At 36.1% G+C, this 20822-nt stretch overlaps 4 protein-coding genes across 4 annotated transcripts in view; 1 reads left to right on the top strand and 3 right to left on the bottom strand.

Moving 5' to 3' along the window:
• LOC103861069 (potassium transporter 9) overlaps positions 1-20822 on the bottom strand; it is a 645946-nt gene that overhangs the window by 571719 nt on the left and 53405 nt on the right. The gene's annotated exons all lie outside the window — the stretch shown is intronic.
• On the top strand, positions 2257-3176 carry LOC103861078 (cytochrome P450 71A16). Its single transcript, XM_033287401.1, has 2 exons — positions 2257-2487; positions 2835-3176. The coding sequence occupies exons 1-2, from the start codon at positions 2257-2259 to the stop codon at positions 3174-3176; spliced, it is 573 nt and encodes a 190-aa protein (XP_033143292.1).
• LOC103861077 (allantoate deiminase) lies at positions 4682-7900 on the bottom strand. Its single transcript, XM_009138787.3, has 12 exons — positions 7578-7900; positions 7351-7439; positions 6787-6890; positions 6609-6693; positions 6400-6516; positions 6212-6321; positions 6023-6128; positions 5867-5953; positions 5550-5792; positions 5340-5465; positions 5090-5251; positions 4682-5005 (listed from the first exon to the last, which is right to left on the bottom strand). The coding sequence occupies exons 1-12, from the start codon at positions 7807-7809 to the stop codon at positions 4883-4885; spliced, it is 1584 nt and encodes a 527-aa protein (XP_009137035.1). The 5' UTR covers positions 7810-7900; the 3' UTR covers positions 4682-4882.
• On the bottom strand, positions 8580-14465 carry LOC103861187. The gene has a single exon (XM_033286833.1). The coding sequence runs from the start codon at positions 14425-14427 to the stop codon at positions 11668-11670; it is 2760 nt and encodes a 919-aa protein (XP_033142724.1). The 5' UTR covers positions 14428-14465; the 3' UTR covers positions 8580-11667.

Genomic DNA, 20822 nt, shown 5'->3' with positions numbered 1-20822 from the left:
GCAACATATACATTTATTCAATGTGGATACATGTTATATTTATACTAACAAAAAGCTAAGAAGCTATGTGCTCCTCAAAAATATAATCATATAATATATATAAATTATACAAAACTTAAATTTTCTTATACATTTTTTTTAAGTTGCATGGCTATTCTTTATTTTTTCAAGATTATTACAGTATATTGTATTAATAAAACTAAAAACATGATGTTTGTATTTTTTAGTTATTTCTAATGTGTGTAATAATTACTAGAATAATTCAATTCTATTATTTAAAGGAATTAATAACTAAGTGCTTACAATTAACTAATATTATTTATAAAATAAAGAAATTTATTTTCCAGATATGAAATAACACTAAATTATTTCACATAATTGTTTATATGATATAATGTACAAAAATTTGTATGAAATTTTATCTTTCTGAAAATAATAAGTATTAATAATTAAAATGCTGTACTTTCTACACGCACAAAAAAAAAACATAAATCGTTTTTATTAAAGCTCACAAAAGTTTTTTTTCTTCATAAATTGGTTAAATTTTTCAAAAACTAGTTTCCTTAAATTTAATAAATATTTTTATTAAAAAATTTGATTGGTGAATCATGGTTTTTATAAAAACAAAAGCTAAAAATTAAAACTTGATTGCATAAAAATGATTTTTGGAAAAAAACAAAAACCAAAAAGTAATGCGAAAACTACAAACAATCATCACGTTAGTCTGTAAGTTTTTTTTTATGTAGTTATAAAATTTAATGAGACAACTTTTTTCATGGTTTATATAATACAAAATTAATTCTTTATATTATTTTATGATAATTTGGTGTGAAGATATGTAATATATAATATAAATGTGTGTTAAATATTGTCTAATATTATCAAAATATTTTAAATTTGAAAGAAAATATGAGATAGATTTCATTGTGAATAAGAAAAATACAATAATTTATATATTTATATAGAATATATAAATATCAGTTATTAATTGCAAAGTTAATGAGGCCATATATTTATATGTGGATTTAACAAGATTTATTATGGAAAATTGCCAAAATACCATATTTATATTTACGTTAACCACTTTTACCTTTATTTTTAAAGAGAAAAAAAAACATTCATAACCCTAAGGTTAACTAATCTAGACTTAGGATTTAAAGTTAAGGAGTGGATAGGGTTTTTGGAATATGGATTTTAAGGTTCTTAAAATATAAAAAAAAATTAAGAAAAATTAAAATTTTAAAAATAGTTTCAAAAAGAAAATTTGAAAAAAAAATCGAAAAAAATAAAAAATATATAGAAGAAGATTGAATTTGAAAAAATATAATTCGAAAACATAAAAAAAATTATTATATATAGAGAGTAAGAGTATAAGAATATTTTGTCTTTTAATAAAAACAATATTTTTGAAAATGTCTATTAAGTGATGGTAAACATGAATTTATTAATTTTTGCGTGTATTAATTTATTGAGCATTAAATTATAGAATTATATTTTATATATAAGACATAACAGTGGCCTATTAATGATATATCCTAATTTCGCCTTTAAACTGATTTGGATGCAGAGTTTATGCATAGTTCATCTTCTCAGCAACAAAATGGTTCAGTCCTTTCACAAAGAGAGAGAAGAAGAGATTAATATTATGATGGAAAAGTTGGAGAAAGCGAGTTCATCTTCTTCTGCAGTAAACCTTAGCCAACTTTTTATTACCCTAACCAGCGATGTAATGAGTAAAGTTGCCTTGGGAAGAAAATATAGCAGTGGCGAAGGTACAGTCGATATCAAGACCTTAGTGAGGACATTCACACAGATTTTTGGCACATTCCCTATAGGGGAGTTCATTCCTAGTTTGGTATGGATAGATTGGATCCGCAGATTGGACGGTAAAGTAGAAGAAATAAGTACAACGTTCGATGATTTTTTGGAAAAAGTGGTGCAAGAACATGATGTAGATACAGATAAAAAAGGATCAGATTTTGTTGCTACGTTGTTGTCGATTCAAAGAGAGAAGATGACACCCTTTGTTTTTGATAGAAGCGACATAAAACTCATCATCTTGGTAAGACACATCATCACTATGTCCGGTTTGATAAATGGTGTGACTAAAATATGATTGAATTATATGATTTCTTATGAAGTGATACTTTGAATGATACATTCAAAACTCAAAAGTAATGTGTAAAATCAACTTTTTTTTTTAAGGATATGTTCATAGCGGGAACAGCAACAACTTCGTCACAACTAGAATGGACGATGACAGAGCTTATGCGACATCCAGAATGTATGAAGAAACTTCGAGACGAGATTTGTTCCGTTTCAACGCATAATTCATATGTGAACGAGGGTGATGTTGAGAAGATGAGCTACTTAAATGCTGTAATCAAGGAGACACTTCATTTACATCCTCCACTTCCAGCACTAGTCCCCCACCTATTAAGCGAAGATGTCCGAGTAAAAGGATATGACATTGCTGCAGGCACACAGGTAACATATTTATATGTTACGTGTTACATTACATGCAAAATTATTATGTTTACTTTTAGATGAAAAACAACATAGAAATTATCAAATATAATTCACTGGACCACCATGAATTGATTATTTTTGGAAACTGTAACATAAATGAAAAAATAAGAATAAGAATTCTACATTTTGCGTATATAGTTTGCAAATAATTTTAGAAAGTGTACATTTTCTTAGTGTAAACTAATTTTATATCTTAGCTTTAAAAATAAGTACAAATACAGAAGCAAAATATTAACGTCCTATATCAGGTCTTATGAACCCAGTTAATATTAAAACAATTAGCTTTTTTATATTTCAATATACAGGTGATGATTAATGCGTGGGCAATCCAACCAGATCATGCCACATGGGGACCAGATGCAGAAGAATTTAAGCCAGAGAGACATTTAAAATTATCTTTGGATTTTCAGGGACAAGATTTTAAGTTCATTCCATTTGGATCAGGGAGAAGACTATGTCCTGGAATCAGATTGGGATTGGTATTGGTTGAAGTGACAATAGCAAATCTTGTGAAACGGTTTGACTGGAGAGTCCAGGTCGGACCAGATGGAGTTGATAAACCTGATCTGGCCGAGGCAGCTGGTATAGAGGCATGTCGCAAATACCCACTTATTGTCTTTCCATCTTCTGTTGTATTCCCCATTTAACTTCTCTACGACTCTCTGGTCGTTCCGTCTCTTGAATCTACTGTAAGAGTGTCTTTGTATTGTAGATTTCGTTTTTCTTTTTGTTATCTATGTTGTATCCCTATCAGACCCGGCTCATAAATTTGATGGACACTGTACATAGTATATGTGGTTGACTAATTTATTCATATGTGTATTATTTTAAAGATATTTTTCTCACAAAAAAGCCCTTAACTATATTAGATTATCAAAAACAGGTCCTAATTATAAAGAAAAATTTTGAAAAAAAACTGGACCCGGTGCTTTTGCACCTCTCGCAGACATCAAGAGCCGGCTCTGACTCCATCTGGTCCGACCTGGATTCCCTATTGTCTGTTAAAAAAAATGATATAACATGTTACCTTTTACAAAAAACGTCTATGCACTGCAACTTCGTAATCTTTGACGGACGAATGATGAAAGATTGCATACTGAAATATAAACACAGATTTCATTAGTCTTAAATCGTCATAAAAATAACAGAATGTTCTATTAACAATATTTATTTTTGAGCATAAAATAATGAAAATAGGTTTTGAGCATAAAAATTAAAATACTAAATTAGTTTATACAAACGCGAAATGGATAGTAACTCAACGCGATGATATAACATGTTACATTTTACAAAAAAAAAGTATATGCACTGCAACTTCAAAATATTTGATGGACAAATGATGAAAGATTGTATATTGACATATAAACACAGAGTTCACTAGTCTTAAATCGTTATAAAATTAACAAAATGCTCATTAACAATATTATTTTTGAGCATAAAATAATGAAAATAGCTTTTGAAAAAACTAAAATTACTAAACTAGTTTATATAAAAGCAAAATAGATAGTAACTATTTGGTACAGAAAAAAAAAGATAGTAACTAAACGCGATGATATAATATGTTACACTTTACAATAAAAACGTCTCTGCACTGTATCTTCATAATTTTTTGACGGAAGAATGATGAAAGATGATTGTATACTGAAATTCATATCGGTATTATAGAGTTTAATGGACCATAGACCTTAATCTCTAAAAAGTGTGAAAGGATATACATTCTAGTGAGACAAAATAATATATAGTAGACTTGATCTAATTCATGTATGGTCATCAATTGGTTTCAAATTGGGAGCACATGAAACTTAACAGTTATCTTATGATTACCGATGTCAATTTTTGCTTTTTCAATATGTTTACATGTTCAGTCGTCAATCTCCCTTCTCATGACACAGGAAGTATATGAATTCATAGAGAAGAGATACCCAAGCGGTGCTAACCATATTAGACCATGATTAATGGAAATTCTTAGAGGTAGAATTCTTAGCGTAATTTAAGAACCGGTTCTTAAATTACGCTAAGAACCATACCTCTAAGAACCTCCGTTAATCATGCTCTTATTTCAACTAGGGTTTAGGGCTTTGAAATTTAGTATCAACAGTGCTTTTGTTGAGATCAGTGTTAGGTTATCTATAGGATTCATTGGCTAAATAGAAACAAGAAATTGACCATCAAATATATAAGCTAACAATGTTCATACATTTAAACTAAATCGGATATAGTTCTATACAAATGCATTTAGTCCCAAAGAAAGACAAATAACACAACAAATGACACTGTACATTCACGGAGTCTCTATGACACAAGACTCCACTTTGTGTCTCATATATTTTATTCATTCTTATGAAAAAATAAATTACATTTGAGACTCTAGAAACTCCAAGATGGCTAAACCGGCTGCACCAACATCATCATCCAGGACATGTTCTGCCGGAGAATGACTTATTCCTCCACGACACCGAACGAATAACATCCCAACCTGTCCAAAAAAAAATACAAAACATATCGGTTAAATGTCCTGAAATACACATTATACACTGTTTTTGAGTTTCAACTCGATTACCTTAGTTAAGTAAGACAAAGCCATAGCATCATGTCCTGCTCCACTCATTAGCACAGGGACCTCGTCTTGGACCTCTCCTGTAATCTTCTTAAGAGCACTCTGAGCTGCTGATTTCAGCTGTAAACTCAAATGAGGGTCTGATATTACTGCGTCTGCGTCGTGCTGCAATGATGATAAACCCGGGAAGAAATCAGTTGATAAGAAGAAGACATCAGAGTGTATAACAATTTTGAATACAACACTCATTTACCTTTCGTTCAATGGAGCACAAAAGGGATCTTTTGTCACATATTTGGTACATCCTAGTTGATAAATCATGGAGGATAGCATTGCGTCCTACGTCATCTATTGTACGTAAATCCACAGTGAAAGTTACCTGGATCCATTTCCATGAAACCATTTAGAGTACATTCACAAGAGCAATAAAATCTAAAAAACGAGATTAGTTTCTTTCTCTTGCCTGTCCTGGGATGACATTGCTAGCACTTGGCCATGTAGAGATTTCTCCAACTGTACAAACAAGTGAATTAGCAAGGGACTCTATTGTCTCCTCGTTGCATTGGCCTTCACAAGTTAAATACTCTTTAGGGTTTCTACAAACACTCTCCAATAGTACAATGAGTTCAGCAGCACCAGTCATAGGGTCTTGACGCAGTGACATTGGAACTGTTCCAGCATGTCCTTGAGAGCCTTTTACAGTAACCTGTAGAGTTCTGTCCATCTTGGTTAGCCTTCCCAAAGATTTTAAAACATAAATTTTAGTTATGAATACGTTACCTTGAGTCTAGTCTGTCCTGCAATACCTTTTACTACTCCTAGTGGATAACCAACATATTCAAGCACAGGCCCTTGCTCAATGTGAACCTGCATGAGAATACACCAATCAGTAATTAACATACTAGTTTGTATGTTTAACTGAAAAGGCTCTATTACCTCTACATAGCCCCAAACAGAAGCAGGATCATACTTGAGCTGCATAAGATTTTCCTCTGTTATGTCTATGGAGTTTTCTTTTAAAGCATCTTGCACAGTTATACCACTGAGCGAATGAATATGGAAAAAGGTGAGTATTGTATACTCAAGTCTAGAGAGAGAGAAGAAGCTAAGGTCTTTGAGTAAAACCTTTTATCAGTAATCTCCAACCGAGAAACTGGCATGATACCAGCAAGAGCAGCACTACCTAGGAAAGTACATTGAAATCTCACACCTTCCTCATCACTAAACGCAATCACCTGATACATACATATAATGATCAATGATGTGTTCTAAGTGACTATCATATTTACTTGGCAGAATTTGATAGGGCTAACCTCAACAGGTCGCTTTAGTTCCCCCAACTTCCCATTTACTTTCAGAACCTTCAATGCAGAGATAGCAGAGATTATGCCTAATGAGCCATCGTATTTACCAGCATCAATAACAGTGTCCTGTTTAAACAAGTAAAGATCAAATGGTCAGTACTATCATCTCTCTCAAGATCACCCCACAGGTAACAAGAAAATGAAAATTGTGAATATACCATATGAGAACCAATAAGAAGTGCCGGCGTGCTTCCATTCTTTGGTTCCACTCGACCATGTACATTCCCCATGTTATCAACCCATCTGAAAAAATCCAGTTGTTTTTTTTTTTAATTTACCAAAGCAAAGTTTTGTAGGTAAGGACTATAAACCAAAGAGAGTGAAGCTAAAGCTAACGTTGATAAACCGGCATCTTCCATCCATTCACGAAGAAGTTTTATTCCCCTTATGGATGCTGGACTCATGAAAGTCCTCTCTAAATGGGTAGCTGCATCACTCACCTACACATTTAAAAAAATTATATCAAGAAAATACTAATATATGTAACAGTGTGATCTTCAAAGAGATTTATCAGATGGTCAATAAAACTAAGTATGATCTCCTGAGTTTTAAGAAATCTTCTTAGGCATTTAGACGCCATCTAAAACAGAGAAGCATTCACTTTCAAGATAACACTAGCTGGATCCCTTCGTATAAGAAACTTAATAAATGTTTCATTAGCCAGAAAATAATTTTTAAGTACAATATTTGATTAAAATAAGAACAACCCTGAGAGACAAGGACACACTCAATCTAGTTTATCAATCATATTGGTCAAAGGAGAAGGCAAACATTCGAAGACATATGTCATAAGAAGGTGTAAACGTTACATTAGAATACATATTGACCCGTAACAATCTTGAAAACATATAATAAATGAAAGCTATAAGCAATAGAATCGCCATGAACATTCTTATTTACCTGTCCAAGCTCGTGTAACCTTGCCACAGATTCGTCCCTGAGGATCGACAGATGCAGATCTTGCTTCGTCCCTTCCGTTTCACCGATTCCTTTTCCGACAATCAGATAAAATCAGAAACATAACAAAGAGATGGCCATGACTCATCGACATGAACAAATTAAGCAGCATCAAGAATGGAGAGATAAACCAAGAATCACAAAAGGCGACAAAAGAGATAGAGATTTACCGAGGGAGATTTGAGAAGACGACGACGAGGACGACGCGGAGGAAGAAGACGAGGAGGATGAAGAGGAAACAGCGAGAGGAGATAACAGAGAAATCACGAGGCACCAGAAGATCACAAGCGAAGGGTGATGATGATGGTGATGGTTATGATGATGATGGTGATGGAAGCTAGTGTGGTAGGCATTAGAGAGGATATGATAAGATCTAGAGGAGGAAGGATGAAGAACCGCCATGGCTGCCGCTTTGAGAAGAGCTTTACAAGAAAACGATGAAAACAAAGAAGACAGCCACGGAACGGAACCAGACCACTGACTCTCAATGCTATCGTCGTTATTATATATGAGGATGGTTTCAATGGTGGAGAGGAGGCGGCTGGTGGGGCCCGTAGTCCAACTTGGACGTCAGGTTGGGGCCCATATTAAGTCATGACGTGGCAATTGTCAGTGGAATCTTGTGGAGAAGGTCACATGTAGTGAAGGAATCACGTGGATCTTGTAATGAACGGAACATTATTTGTTTTTGTTTACTATAAAGTTTATTATGTCCACTAATCTTGAATAAACCAGTGTCAACAAAGGCGATAAGCATTAAATCGACCAAAATGAATAGTTAAAACCATGCAGTATTAAACAATTTGTTTCTTAAAAAATAAAACAAATCAAGTGGTTGTGTAAAACTGTAAATGCCCCTTACTGAATATCAACCTAAACTAAAATCTAAAGTGAAATTGTTAACAATTTTTTTTTTATATAAATGTAACGTCTAGAAATATTTAAAGAATCAAAGAACTATAACATTTATTATTTGCCTATATCCATTACCAGCAAGGCAGCAAACCCGTCTCACTTCAGTAATTTGTTTTTTTTGGCAACTCACTTCAGCAATTATATTCGACTATTTTGATCGTTTTATAACGCCGCGCATTATGATGATATAAACTAAACAAGTAGTGATATCCAGAAAATCATGATGGTAACGTTAGCGTATCAAATATTTTTTTTTGGTATTTTACGTCTCTTCCGTTATTGATTTATTTCTTTTTTATATACATTTGGATATTTTATAATATGTCTTTAACCAGTAATTTGTTTATTGAAATGTTCAGTGATTCGTGAGTCGTGATGCATTTTTCCTATTACCCATAGAACAAAAAATGGGATCCACTCCACCACCACAGGACGAAGATTCTAGCACCCGACCTACTTTTCACGTGATCGACGCACGTGACACTCAGTTTATACCGTGTGGATACTTTTATTAAAAGTTTAATATTAAGTTAGTGTTACACTGTTACTTATATAAATAGCTCATGTGGCGTACGTAGTCTTTGTCATGGTGGATAAAGTTCAGGCAGAAAATTAGGTTGGGCACATATTATTTTGGGTTTATAACTATTCCCTGATTAATATACTTAATATATTAAAACAAATTTCATGATTCATGACTCATGAGACATAAATCATACTGTTCGTTGTAAAATCATATATAAATTTTATGTCAGAACCACTATAGTTTTCTTATACCGTATGACTGTGAGGAACTTTACTTACAGAATTAGTTTTGTCTATGTATATATGTTGATGTTAGCATTTAAAAGTGGATTATAAATCGAATAGGAATAACATCTTCATATGATTTTAAGTTCATTGAGCTCAAAATGTTAGTCCAACCAAAGTAAATTTATGATCTTGAATTAATTTTTCTTTTTGTTATATATATATTATTATCAGTTTACGCCACATAGCCCATTTTGTTAATTTGAATAAATCTGAGCCACAATGCGTTTGTAAATTGTCCAACTTTACAAAACAATATAGAAATTGTCCAACTTCAATTATTGCATATCTAGTCATGCACATTAACATTTATTAAAGTAATAAACTAAGAAGCCATATAATTGTCCAATATGTTTGTTGTTGATACGACAAATCCATTTTCAGGATATTGGAATTTTGCTTACAACAAATGCAAATGTAATTAATTCATTATATAAAACTATTTTTAAAATATGTATCATTTAACAGAACCTAGGGTTAAGTGTTAGCTTACTCACTAGTCATCACTCACTGAAGCGTGTAGGGTTGATCGACTAGTATTACCAACTTTTATAATGCGGAAGCAATTGAAATGTAGATAAATAAATGTGACCACGTCCAACTAGAGCTATAGTTAGAGCCGCTTTGAGTCTTAAGAATTTGTATTTTTGTTACTCTCTATCCCTAATGTAATTTTCAATTTACTCTGAAAGCTAATTATTCTGACTTATCAGTTTTTTTTTTGGGAACAATTCTGACTTATCAGTTAATGAAACTAATGTGAAGACAGTCATTCAGCCAATAGGTATTTGTTGTTGTATCCAGTTGTCCACTAGTATATATTTTGGGTGTATATTATACTGCCTAATGTTAAAGAAATCGCTAACCAATAATAAATCACTTTGTAAAAGAAAAATGTTTGGGTACATTATTTAGACTCTATGTTTGTTTATTATATTATATATATATTAATTATTTTGGTAAATATATAAAAAATTGGATATACAAAATAATAAAATCAAATAAAATTGTGAACTTTCATTAAAAACGAAGTTTTTTTTTTGACAACCAATAAAAACAAAGTTGAAGAAGAAGGATCTCTGGCCGATTATATATAAATTGGTGGCAATATAATACAACTAAGAATTCCACTTTGTTTTATAAATGATCTACATAATATTGCTCAATTCAAATGGGCCAAAAGAACTTGAAGATATTGGGCTCAACCGAAGAGCAGCCCCATTCGAAACTTCTATTTGGTAATTTTCCTAAACCAGAGTACTAAGCTGAACCGAAGCGGACCAGCTAAAAACTGAAAAGTCGGGCTTGGTCCCCAAATACTAGTTTTACTAGGGGCACAGCCCCCGCGCACGCGCGGGGCCGGATACTTTGCCGTTCTGTCGTGTAGTTCTGTGTTAGGAATTTTTGTCGAATGTGTGTTCTTCAGTTTTCGTGTTTTCTAAGGTGTGGAGAAGATAGGTCAGCCAATTGGTTCTGGTGTTGGTTATCAGTGGGTATGAGGTGGATATTAAAATAACGTTAATGAATTGATATAATGAATTGGTTCTGGTGTTGGTTATTAGTGTTTGGATACTTTACATATATGTTTGCATAATGAATTGATATAACGTTAATGTATTTAACGTGTGCATGGAATAACTGTATAAGTTTATGGGCCTCTGTACGTAGTTAGTTGTTAATATGTTTTTGGAGATATCTATATATATAAAACTCTCGATAGTAATTTATAATCTTACCTAATCCTGTTTTTTTTTTAAAAAAAATCCGTAAATAAATAAATGGATATAGTATTTCTAAACATAATTAATAATTAATTAAACATAAGATTTGTAATAAAAAAGAATTGCATTAAAATTAGAGGGTAAGTTGTAATTATAATAGAAGTGCTTTTAAAAATAGTTGATATGTTGTTTAGAAAAGTTTTAACTGGGCTTTGTTCGACATTAGATGTTGGTGAGTTAGAAGGCCTGGAAAAAGGATAACCCAAAAATAGTAGTTGTTTAATTAATTGTTTGTAAAATAAAACTGGTTTAATTGAAAAAAACCGGTCCGGAGACAACATGGGAGAATGTCACGGAGAACAGCGACTGTGCGAAACAAACGAAACAGAGACCAAAGATTCATGCCCTGCAAAGAGACATTGGAGTGTTGGGATCGGGGATGTTCAATTTCAATCTGTGTTGTAAATTGATTTGACTGACTGAGGAGAGATTGGCTTACCTGAGGTCCATCTGATTCCGCCGTTGTCATTGATCCTCGGCTGCCTCGTCGGCGTCGTATGTTACACCTGCAAGAGAGTAGGTTTGAATTTTTTTTTTTTTATTTGTTGTTTTGCCCCTTGATTAAAAATGATCATGTCATATACGTTTTAATGAAGTTTTATGATGACAATAAAGAGGTTGTTTTTAAAAATAGATTTGTGAAAGTCTAGCTGTTGAGACACATGGTTCGTTGACAGATATTTCGTTAGAGCCATACTTCCTAGGTTTTTTTATTTCTGTTAAGGCTTGAAACCACAAGGAAATTATGAAATGCTTAGGTGGAGAAAGTAGTTAGCGTACCGGTTGTTTTTGGGAGGCCTTTGAAGGCCTCTCTGTAGACAATGTTGTCTATCGTCTTGCTTCCCTCCACATTACTGCTCATGTCTAAAATCTTGAGACCTTTGGGTGTTGTGACTCTTGACAGGGCCACATATAGCTGACCATGGCTGAAGACTGGTTTAGGCAAGTATAGAGCAACGTTTGATAAAGTCTGGCCTTGGCTTTTATTCACTGTCATCGCATAGCAAACTCGGATTGGAAACTGGCGACGTTTCAAGGTGAAAGGATGGTTGGATTCTAGTGGTGACAGGATGATCCGTGGCAGCAGGATAGGATCTGTCTTCTTTGTAGCAGTAAGCAGTTCGGTTTTAATAACCTTTTCACCCATGTGTGTCACTATTAGCCTTGTGCCGTTACATAAGCCTTCTTTCTGGTTCAGGTTACGCAGGAGCATGACTGGGACACCCACTTTCAGCCGGAGTTTGTGAGCTGGTAGGCCTGGGAACTCCAAGGAGTTCAGATATTCCAATGGGTAGGACATTTTGAACTCCTCTGAATGCTGTTCATCCTCTGCAAAGGTGTCTGCACTTAAGTATTCTCTGTCTGGTCCAGGTACTCTTGAAACCAAAAAATTGTTGATTTCATCAACTGTCACATTCCTTGGTGTTAAAATGGCTGTCTCTTTGAGTTTTCTCAGGTCCGTGTATTGGTTTGCAAAATCTGGAAAAGCAGAAGAACATAGTGTCTCCAAAGGAGTTGAAGTTCTAGGGAGGAGGACAGTGTCATCTAAGAATATTTTGTCCTCTGGTGTTTCACAGTCGCCTAGGCTATGAGGCTCACCTGCTGCTACGCCATCACCTACCTGAAGAATCCAGTCTGCGAACTCTTTTTCTTCTGGCTCGACACGCATGTTTTGGGTGAGTAGAAAAATGTTACAGTGGTTCCAGAGGTGCGAACGATTAAGAGCAGCGTTGACTGTCTCTTGTCTTGTTCCTTGTGGTATAACTGGCAAAATCTGGCGGAAATCACCACCGAGAAGGACGGTTTTCCCCCCAAAAGGTTTCATGGCGGCCGCTTTATCTGATACGGATATTATATCTCTGAGAGTACGATCAACAGCCTCAAAGGCGTGGCGATGTGCCATGGGAGCTTCGTCCCAGATGATGAGGTCTGATTCGCTGAGGAAGTTGGCGAGGATTGATCCAGTCTTCACTTCGCAGTAAGAATCTTCATAAAGCTTCAGAGGAATACTGAACCTTGAATGTGCTGTGCGACCACCAGGTAAGAGAAGGGCGGCAATGGCGGAGGATGCCACGGGTATAACCTTTTTACTTCCTGATCGTAAAGCTGCAATGATTGCTCTATATAGGAATGTTTTCCCCGTTCCTCCTGCTCCATAGAGAAAGAATAGCTTTCCTTGGTGCTCACGAACGGACTTGATCACTGCATCATATACTGCCCGCTGTTGATTGTTGAGCTTGCAGAAAAGTTCCTGGTGAACCTTTTGTTCTTCAGCTAAATCAAACTGGTTGTGCCTCGCCATTGCTCTATTCTTCATTTCGTCCATGATAGCTTTGTTTGGAAGTGGCATGCCTGCAAACTCAGTCAATGACTTCTCGTAGTTCTGAAGCAGGGTCTCTATTTCAATAAGTGTGTATTGCTGCAGTTCGTCTGGGGTTAGCTGGAGGTCTGGGAATCGAAGAAGGCGTCTCTGGCGCATCAAGACATCTTCTGCCATATATTCCCAAGAATGATCCCAAAGTTTCCTTGGTTCTGAAACTTGACAGTAGATGAGTATTAGTACGAAGAGGTAGCGAAGAGATCTTGGTGATGAAAATTGAGATGCTTCAGACATAGAATCATGCCAGTCCTTGTCTGTTCCGAGAAAGCCTCTAGCATAGCAGGCTTCTTGAAAGGTATCATATTTGATCTCACCCACCGTATATAAATCGTCATAACATGTAGGGCCTCGAACTAAGCTGACTAAAATCCCAAGATAATATTTGTCACCAGCTGCTGGGTTTATGTTTACAATCCTTCCAATGCTCCCTCTTTGCTGTCGCTTTATGTAAATCTTGTTTGAATTGTCCCAGACAAACATTGTTAGCATCTCGATGTATTTTAGTTTTCTGACTTCTTCATAACGTCTGTTCATTTCAAACCATTCCGTTAACATAGTCCGGCCATGTAGGTACCTGTCTTCAACGTTCTGGAGGTCCTCATTCTCATCAAAAACAGCCATGTGTTCGCCAGGAAGGTGAATTGGTAATTTCTGCACTGCTGGACTGTTGTGGTGAATATCAAACACAAAAATTCTCCACATCGACTCACATGCTGAAAGGTACCGCCCCTCAATGTATTCATTAATTTCATTCCTTGGCTGTTCTGGTTTTTTTGGCTCTGACCGTTCGGAATGCTCTGGGGTTTTCTGAACTTTGAAGGTAGCTCTATCAACACCTTTAGTAATGTATTTGAACAGGTACTTGATGGCGCTTGATTTGTTGCACCATTCGACATTGACATGGGCCTTGTATTTCTTCAAGATCTGGAGGTTGTGGGGGACAACAAATTGATTATCAAGCTTGATCTTTCCCTTGGAAACAAACTGCCCAGTCTGTCTGCGCTTGTACAAGATGTAGCCTGATTCATTAACTTGGGTGTGTGGAACATAACTGCGGGGGAATTTCTTTGTGCAAACACCATTGTCCATGCAAGGAGATGATAATCTGTCTTTCCCACAGGGACCATGCATCATGTGTTGCTCCACCAAACCAAAAGCTTCAGGGTCCTTTTCCTTGTCAGGGAGATCTGCTGAGATGATGTTGTCAATATCAGCTGCAGTGGGATTTCTGAAGTCCCCTTCGAGCCATAGAAGTATGTGGGCGTGTGGTAAGCCTCTCTTCTGGAACTCTATGGTGTAGACAACTGTTTGGCAAAGAGTAGTTGGTTAGAAACGGTGTGTTTGTATAGAAAACCTTAATGTTGATTAATAACAATATTATTTGCAGGAATGGTACCTGCTTTGGGTCTGGGAAAAAATATGCCTTTGTTGAAATCTGACATCAACTCATCGAGCTTCATCTTGAACACTCTAGACTCGAGGTCGGGCCGGTCGTTGGGATCGTCGGTTCCATACAGTTTGAGGTGGTCAGATAGCTCTTCCCATTTAGGATTTGTTGTAATAGTGATAAATAAGTCTGGATTCTCGTGCCATCGACATATTGCCATCGCATCATGATACTTTTCTGCCATATAACGGGGACTGCCCGTATAGCTGGAGGGTAAGATGACTCTTTTTCCTATTGTTTTTGCATCTGTGTCACCTTTCATGACTGCATCTTGTATATTGTTGTATAGGTCTGCTCTGATTTTCTTCTGGTTTAAGCGGAACCAACGCAACCTTTCCTGCTCTATGCATGTAAAAGCGTCAACAATATACTGGTGGAACAACCTTTTGGACCTCACAATAACCATGCCTTCAGCTAAGCGGGTTTGTATTTGATGAGCAAAGTACTCTCTTTTTGTGATGTAGCCCCTTTTCCTAGGCTCTCCGTCAGTATTTATGACCGGTATGTTCTCGTTGAAGCCTATCTGTCCATACGGGAAGAGGATTGGGTATTGCAAAGTCATAAAGAGTGGGTGCATATCACTTATATGCTGCAGGCCTGAAGATCTGTGTTGCACAATTATATCTCTCTCGCCCATATCCTCCGTAAAGTCACCAACGATCAGACCAGCAATTTCATCAGTTTGAGGCATATCATATTGACGATCACGCTTTGACTTGCCTTTCAGTCTTATGCTAAATTCCTGGCAGCTATCAGTTTCATGGATGTCTCTAGCTTTTCTGAAAATCTTAGTCAGACAGTTGTGAGTGTCCATTGTTTCTATCAGCTCTTTTACTATATTAGGATCCAGTTCACCTACTGTGGCCGTACGCTTGACAGTGGAGATTCTATTTTTAATCTCATTAGCGGTATCGATGATGTAGAGCTGACTGAATTTTGGAGGTTGTCCTGCTCCAGGAACCAAAGACCCGATCCTGTGTGCATTTTGACCATGGATTCTGAAAGTGAAAGGCCCTGTTTTGTGCATTACGGAATGATCAATCTGTGCGCCCATTGACGTAAATGCGAGGATGGAGTTATATGTCCGGATATCATGCTGGAAATGTTTGGAGCTGAGGAGCAGTGTTTTCAAGGCGGGTGGAGCTTCTGGTTCTGGTGGGAGTTTTACTCGGCCTTGTTGACAGCATATACTGAAAAGCGGTATTCTGTTAGGACCTCTGGTCCCTTTTTTTTCTTTCTCCCAAACCAGAGCATGACAAAGGGGACATTCTATGATCCCATTAGTTGCCTTTTTAAGAGATCGTGACGTCTTCCCAGAAGTGCGTGATGTCCCTGAAGTGCGTGATGACCTCCCTAAAGTGCGGGGTCTGGAGCCTACGCAAACAAATGTTGCCAAAAGTTAGTATGGGTGATTGGTCATTTCATATTTGAAGAGAGTAGGTGAATCTGTTATTTCCATATTCAAAAAAGTTGAAGACAAAGGAGGAGAAAGCTATTCCATGGTCGGATATCTTTTTGCTTACTTGGGTGCTTTCGGATTGACTTCTTTGATAATAGTATGGCTCGCCGCATTTCCCTTGCTCTTCTTTGAGTATCTGCAGGTATAATAGTTGGTAGGAGTCATATATATTGGTATGTTTGGTTAATTCTCTTATTGCGGCAAGTGGTTTCATATATATGTAAGGTTTATGGGTGAAGCTTACCTTTACGGTTTGAGTTTTCGCCAGAGGAGCTAGGGATCATTGATGACGTGTCTGATCGGAGGAGAGTATCTGCAGGTATAATAGTTGTTAGGAGTCATATATATTGGTAGGCGTTGTTAATTCTCTTATTGAGTCAAGTGGTTGTTAATTAATTTTATGATTTCGATTATGAAATCTACACCAAGACCTAATCTAGATTTGATTTAATTCAACCCTAACACATTTCTAAAGAAGGTAGAAGCACTAACCTTGATCCATGCTTAGATGCAATTCCACCAATTGATCTTCTCCTCTTTAACCTTCTCCTTTTTGGTGATTTCCTTGATGGACAAGAAATCCCAAACCTTCCTTAATCTCTCCTTTTGATAAATATTATTGTTGTGTTGTGTTTTAGAGAGACTCGTAAGAATACGTATCTCCAACACATGATGAATGAGTCACTTTTATATTAATCAAAGGGTGTGTCTTAACCAACACACCTCTTCCACACAACACTTTGATATTAACCGCACAAGTGCATTATAATATATCATCATATATATTTGACCTTATGGTAATATATTCCATTATTATTACCTTTTACATATATGATCATGAGATTAAGGACATTTATAAATATAAGGTAAAGTAGGAGGGTTATCAATACACCCGGATTCTAACTCTTTAATAGAAACCGATCCATCACGGTATCGCCTTTTATATTAGAATCTAAAACATTAATATGAACTTGAACTTTATATTAAACCAATAGAAACATAGGTCATATAGAATATAAAATATTCTTACATTCTCCCACTTGACCTTTGTGTCGACTTAAGGGTTTAATAACTTTAATGTGCACTTTAATATCAAGTTCACTTGATCTTTACTAAAATTAAAACTGATCGAATCATGGCGGTTGTATGTCATTTAATCGGCATAGTCCCTTCCATGTACCACAAACCAATTCTAACTTTATATTATCCTTACATGAGAAGAACCTTTATTTCTCAAACCAACTATATGTTATCTACGAACCATAAGTGTATACATATACTTTAATGATAACATAATTAATAAATCAGAAACATAACTTTATGTGAATTCTCAGTGTCAAATACATAATGAGCATCCCATAACTAAAATAGCAAAGCCTTATCTATAATACCCATACGTTCTACATGGCCATTGAACGCCTTGGGTGGTAAACCTTTAGTTAGCGGATCCGCTACCATCATGTCCGTCTTTATGTGCTCGAATGACACTCTCTGTTTCTGAACTTCTTCTTTAACAGACAGGTACTTTAACTCCATGTTCTTAGCACCCTTCGAGTACTTGTCGTTCTTCGAAAAGAAGACAGCTGCAGAATTATCGCAGTAAATTCTCAGCGGCTTGGCTATAGTGTCGACAATCCGAAGCCCTGAGATAAAGTTCCGCAGCCATAGTGCATGAATTGTGGCCTCAAAGCATGCCACAAATTCAGCCTCCATAGTGGAAGTAGCAATGACAGACTGCTTTCCACTCTTCCATGATATTGCTCCCCCAGCTAATAGGAACAAGTAGCCCAACGTCGATTTTCTGCTATCAACGCATCCGGCATAGTCTGAATCTGAATATCCAATGACTTCCAGCTGATCAGATCTCCTATATGTAAGCATGCTCTCTTTGGTGCCTTGCAAGTACCTGAGAACCTTCTTTGCAGCTTTCCAGTGGTCCATTCCGGGATTACTTTGATATCGACCCAACATTCCAACAGCAAAGTTGATATCAGGTCGAGTACATGTTTGAACATAGTTCAAACTCCCAACCACCGATGCATAGGGAATTCTTTCCATTTCTTTACGCTCCAATTCATTTTTAGGACATTGCATTTTACTGAACTTGTCCCCCTTCTGAATTGGAGTTATTCCTGCAGAGCATTTCTCCATTTTATATCTCTTTAAGATCTTATTGATATATCCTTCCTGAGACAAACTTAACAGTCCTTGTGATCTATCTCGAAATATTTCTATCCCGATCACATAAGATGACTCACCCATATCTTTCATTTCAAAGTTCTTAGAGAGATACTTCTTCACATCATGTAACATACCCATGTCATTTGCAGCAAGTAAAATATCATCAACATATAGGACTAAAATCACAAACTTACTCCCACTGATCTTAATGTAGATACATCGATCAACAATGATCTCTACAAAACCATATGAAGTGATGGTATCATTAAACTTTATATACCATTGTCGAGAAGCTTGTTTTAGTCCATATATTGACCTTCTCAGCTTACACACCAAATTTTCTTTTCCTGCGACCACGAATCCTTCAGGTTGGTCCATATATACTTCCTCCTCAAGATCTCCATTCAGAAAGGCGGTTTTCACATCCATCTGGTGAAGCTCAAGATCATAATGAGCCACCAAAGCCAAAACAATTCTAAGAGAATCCTTCTTTGAAACCGGAGAGAAGGTCTCTTTATAGTCAATGCCATCTTTCTGGGTGAAACCTTTAGCAACAAGGCGAGACTTGCGTCTTTCAGGTTTACCTTTCGAGTCATGTTTAGTCTTATAGACCCATTTACAACCAATGGTTTTGAAACCATCAGGCAACTCTACTAAGTCCCATACATGATTATCATCCATAGATTTCATTTCTTCTTTTGAGGCATCAAACCACTCTTCAGAATTGTCACTTTCCATGGCCATTTTGAATGAGATCGGATCGTCATCGATGCTTATGTCACATTCATTTTCAATAGTGTAAACCACGTAATCGTTTGAAATAGCGGATCTTCTTTCTCTTCCAGATCGCCTTAAAGGTATTTGTGGTTCACTATTCTCTTCTTGAATTATGACATGTTCATCAACAGTATTTTCAGCTAGTAGGATTGGCTCATCATTATGTTGTCCTATTGTGTCATTAGAGTCTGATGCAACAATAGGAACAACTACTTCAGGTGGAACTACAGGTGAAGGAACTTCAACCTGAATTTCATTAATGTCCACTTTTCGTGGTTCACCACTCCCACTAGTTTCACCGTTTTCAATGAACCTAGCATTACCCGAATCAACTATTCTCGTACTATGGTTAGGACAATAAAATGTATACCCCTTTGATTTTTCAGGATAGCCAATGAAAAATCCACTGACAGTCCTAGAATCAAGTTTCTTTTCATGTGGATTATATAGCCTTACTTCTGCTGGACAACCCCACACACGTAGATGTCTTAAACTAGGTTTCTTTCCCGTCCACAGCTCATAAGGAGTCTTAGGAACTGCCTTACTAGGAACCCGGTTCAGCAAATATGTTGCAGTTCTTAATGCATATATCCACAAAGAAAGGGGTAATGAGCAATTACTCAACATGCTCCTAACCATCTCTATTAAGGTACGGTTCCGCCTCTCAGCTACACCGTTTTGCTGAGGAGTACCAGGCATTGTGTATTGCGCACATATGCCTCTACTTTCAAGTAACTTTGCAAATGGACCAGGACATTGTCCACTTTCATCGAATTTTCCATAAAATTCACCACCTCTGTCAGATCTCACTATTTTAACCTTTTTATCTAACTGCCTTTCCACCTCATCAATGAATATTTCTAGAACATTCACAGACTTAGACTTTTCATGCAGTAGATAGGTATATCCATACCGTGAGTAATCATCAATAAATGTGATGAAATATTTTTCGCCACTCCATGATGGAGCATCAAAAGGGCCACATATATCGGTGTGTATTAACTCAAGAAGTTGAGTGCTTCTTGTGGCTGGTTTCTTTAAAGTATGTTTCGTCTGCTTTCCCTTAATGCAGTCTATGCATACATCTAAGTCACTGAAATCCAACTGAGGAAGAATTTCATTCTTTATTAACCTCTTAATTCTTTCTTTGGAAATATGACCTAGTCGTTGATGCCACAAGAAAGCAGAACTTTCATTAATTGCGCTACGCTTAATGCCTCGACTTTCAACATTAAATAGGGATTCAGAAAACTTTGCATCAAGGTTGAACTTATAAAGTGAATCAAATAAAATACCACTACCATAAAAGTAATCATTTCGGTACAATGTGAAAACACCATGTGCAACCTTAATACTAAAACCTAAATTGTCCAACCTACTAACAGAAACAAGATTTCTAGCACACTCAGGTACATAGAGACACCCTTCAAGATCCACATGACTTCCAGTGTCCAAGATCAATCTATACGTCCCAATTCCTTCTATTTGTGCCTTCATCCTGTTTCCCATGAACAAGTACTGTTCAGGTCCTCTTATGGGTTGGATCGAACTGAATCCCTGTTTAATATGAGACACGTGAGTAGTAGCACCAGAATCTAACCACCAAGTATTATTAGGAACTTCAACAAGATTCATTTCATAGCAAACAAAGCTGTAATGTTTACC

This window comes from Brassica rapa, chromosome A03 (assembly GCF_000309985.2).
Source record: "Brassica rapa cultivar Chiifu-401-42 chromosome A03, CAAS_Brap_v3.01, whole genome shotgun sequence".
Lineage (NCBI taxonomy): Eukaryota > Viridiplantae > Streptophyta > Magnoliopsida > Brassicales > Brassicaceae > Brassica > Brassica rapa.
This window is presented reverse-complemented; position numbering and strand designations above follow the sequence as displayed.